This window comes from Atta cephalotes (assembly GCF_000143395.1).
Source record: "Atta cephalotes unplaced genomic scaffold scaffold00012, whole genome shotgun sequence".
NCBI lineage: Eukaryota > Metazoa > Arthropoda > Insecta > Hymenoptera > Formicidae > Atta > Atta cephalotes.
Genome location: NW_012130076.1, coordinates 4161423 through 4163835, shown reverse-complemented (window position 1 = coordinate 4163835; position 2413 = coordinate 4161423). Strand labels below are relative to the sequence as shown.

Genomic DNA, 2413 nt, shown 5'->3' with positions numbered 1-2413 from the left:
GTCGTCGTTCGTATATATATATATATATATATATATATATATATATATATACAGTATAATAGTGCATAATTTTGAGCTAAAAATACAACATTACTTTCCTTCTAACTTCCTCTGTAATAACGATTTTTAATTAAAATTCTATGATTATGAAAATTATGATTATGATTATTGAAAATTATTAACAGCCCTTATAAAAAACTATTTATCTAATATTGAAAAAATATGTAGATTGGGATAAAAAAAATATAGAACCTCATAAAAACATCGTTTTATCTTTAATTGAATATTTTTGTAGGAGTATATATTTGTATAATTATGTTGACAAGTAAAAATTTAAAGAATTATGTTTCAATATTATTTACAATTTTAGTAATAAATTTTGGTAGTTAATTAGATATGAGTATAGATATAGTAATCGTGTAATTTTGTCGGTTGCAATTAATAAGTAGATATATTATGCGCTTATTATATACGAATCGCTCTATTTATGCATTTGATCATCTACTGTTATACGGTTAAAAACAATGTAAAACTGTTTTTATATATGTGAATCACCTGATCTCTTCATCCTATATATGACTTCATTAATCTCGAACTCGAATTTATTACGTTGTTTGAAAGCATTCGTGATTTTAGAATTAGTAAGATAGTTCATTACAAATTATTGTCATTGGATTTATTTCCAACATAATTCTAACATAATTAGTAAACATAATTTTAACAAAATATTTTGGCGTTGATATGATATTATTAAAGAATAAACTCACGTTGCATTCATTCGATTCACTAAATGCAATATCCAAGGATAATTAGTCTTTGTGACAGGATCTATGGTTTTATCCTTAAAGTCAGTCAAATGATTCATTGTCTCAGAATCCGTTATCTGTAATTGTAATAAAATTTGAAAGAAAATATCTTTTCTGTTAAAAAAAAATTGATACTTAAAATGGAAGTTATCATGGCGTTTTCATTTATTATGGACATCTAGTACTTTACTTGTATGTTTTGTTTTTCATCTAATATAACAAAATGCACATATTACATTAGCTTGCTTACAAAATGTTTTAACGTTTTTTAATTGATATTTAATATTATATATAATATATATCTAATAATTTAAATCTTAAGTGCATTTTCTTGATAATTATATACTTCAAAGTACCACTAAACAAGATTTAAGAGCTGTCTGTTGAAGATTTCTTCTTCGTGCTGATGCTACATCGAAAGTGCTCATTCGTAGACCGTTTTCAAATGTCCAGTTTCCACGATTTTCCCACATTACACCTCGTTGTGGACTTGGTCGATATATGGATAATAATTCGAGAAAATCGCCATCAAATCTTCGCGCGAGAATCACGTCGCTATCAGGATAGATATCCAAATCCTTGAAACTTTCCAATATAGTGTTATTATATGTAAAAGTTAAATTGACATTATCATTGTTGTCAGCCATTGTTTTCCGATCTTGAAAAAGCAGCCATTTCATCGGGGCGACAAACATCTTTTTCGAATGTGCCTATTAGTTTATATTAGATATCGACAATACTTTTATTTGCTTACATTAGGTGTGGAAAAAAATTCGTGGCGTTTTTCCCATTAGATGGCATCAAAAAAACGCCACGAACTTTTTCCCACACCTAATATCTTTTTGACTATATATAATTTATTTATGACGGACATAAATATCATACATTACCTGACGTAAAATATCAATGGCGTAATCGCAATCTAAATTCAATATATATAGATTTTGATGTTCTAAGTCATTGTAAATCTTCGGATCAAGTTCCTCGTAAAAATTACGAATGTTATGCATCAAGTAGTTACTTGATAATGTTCTTGATAATTTAATCATGTCATCTGTGAAAAGATATTATATTTAATTTAATTTTGATAAATTATCTTTTGTATGTTATTTTTATTTATAATAAATATTTATTATAAATAAATATTATTTTATAATAATTATTTATAATAAATAAAGATAGAAATTACATTGCATATATGGAAAAAAACGAGATTGTTGAAGTATTTAAAAATTAAATTAGATATAGATTAAAAAATAATTTTTTTTAGAACATCAAAATAATTATATAGGAATCTCAATCATGATGAACAATGCTACAAGAAGTTTTGATATTCTGTTGACCAGTTTGCATGTCTTACATATATAATTAATATTTTGATGGTTCAACAAAATTATTTTCAGATTTATATTTAATTCATACATAATTCATTTTAATACTTCAGCAAAACTGTCCTTTCCATGTATGTGAAATCGAGAAATTCTATGAGCGCGTTGAAGATATACATATATAAATATAAATTTTAGAAATTATTCAACTAATTTGTTTTTTTTCATTATTGCATAATCAAACAATGTAGTGATAAAATAAAAAAATTCTGTACTGCG

General features: G+C 25.1%; 1 protein-coding gene across 1 annotated transcript in view; it reads right to left on the bottom strand.

Moving 5' to 3' along the window:
• LOC105617205 (probable glutamate receptor) overlaps positions 1 to 1816 on the bottom strand; it is a 5402-nt gene extending 3586 nt beyond the window's left edge. The window contains exons 1-3 of the mRNA XM_012198771.1: positions 1697 to 1816; positions 1163 to 1516; positions 768 to 883 (exon numbers count right to left, since the gene is read on the bottom strand). Coding sequence (XP_012054161.1) covers positions 768 to 883; positions 1163 to 1516; positions 1697 to 1816 — 590 coding nt within the window. The remainder of the gene's footprint in view (positions 1 to 767; positions 884 to 1162; positions 1517 to 1696) is intronic.
• Positions 1817 to 2413: the final 597 nt, after the last annotated feature.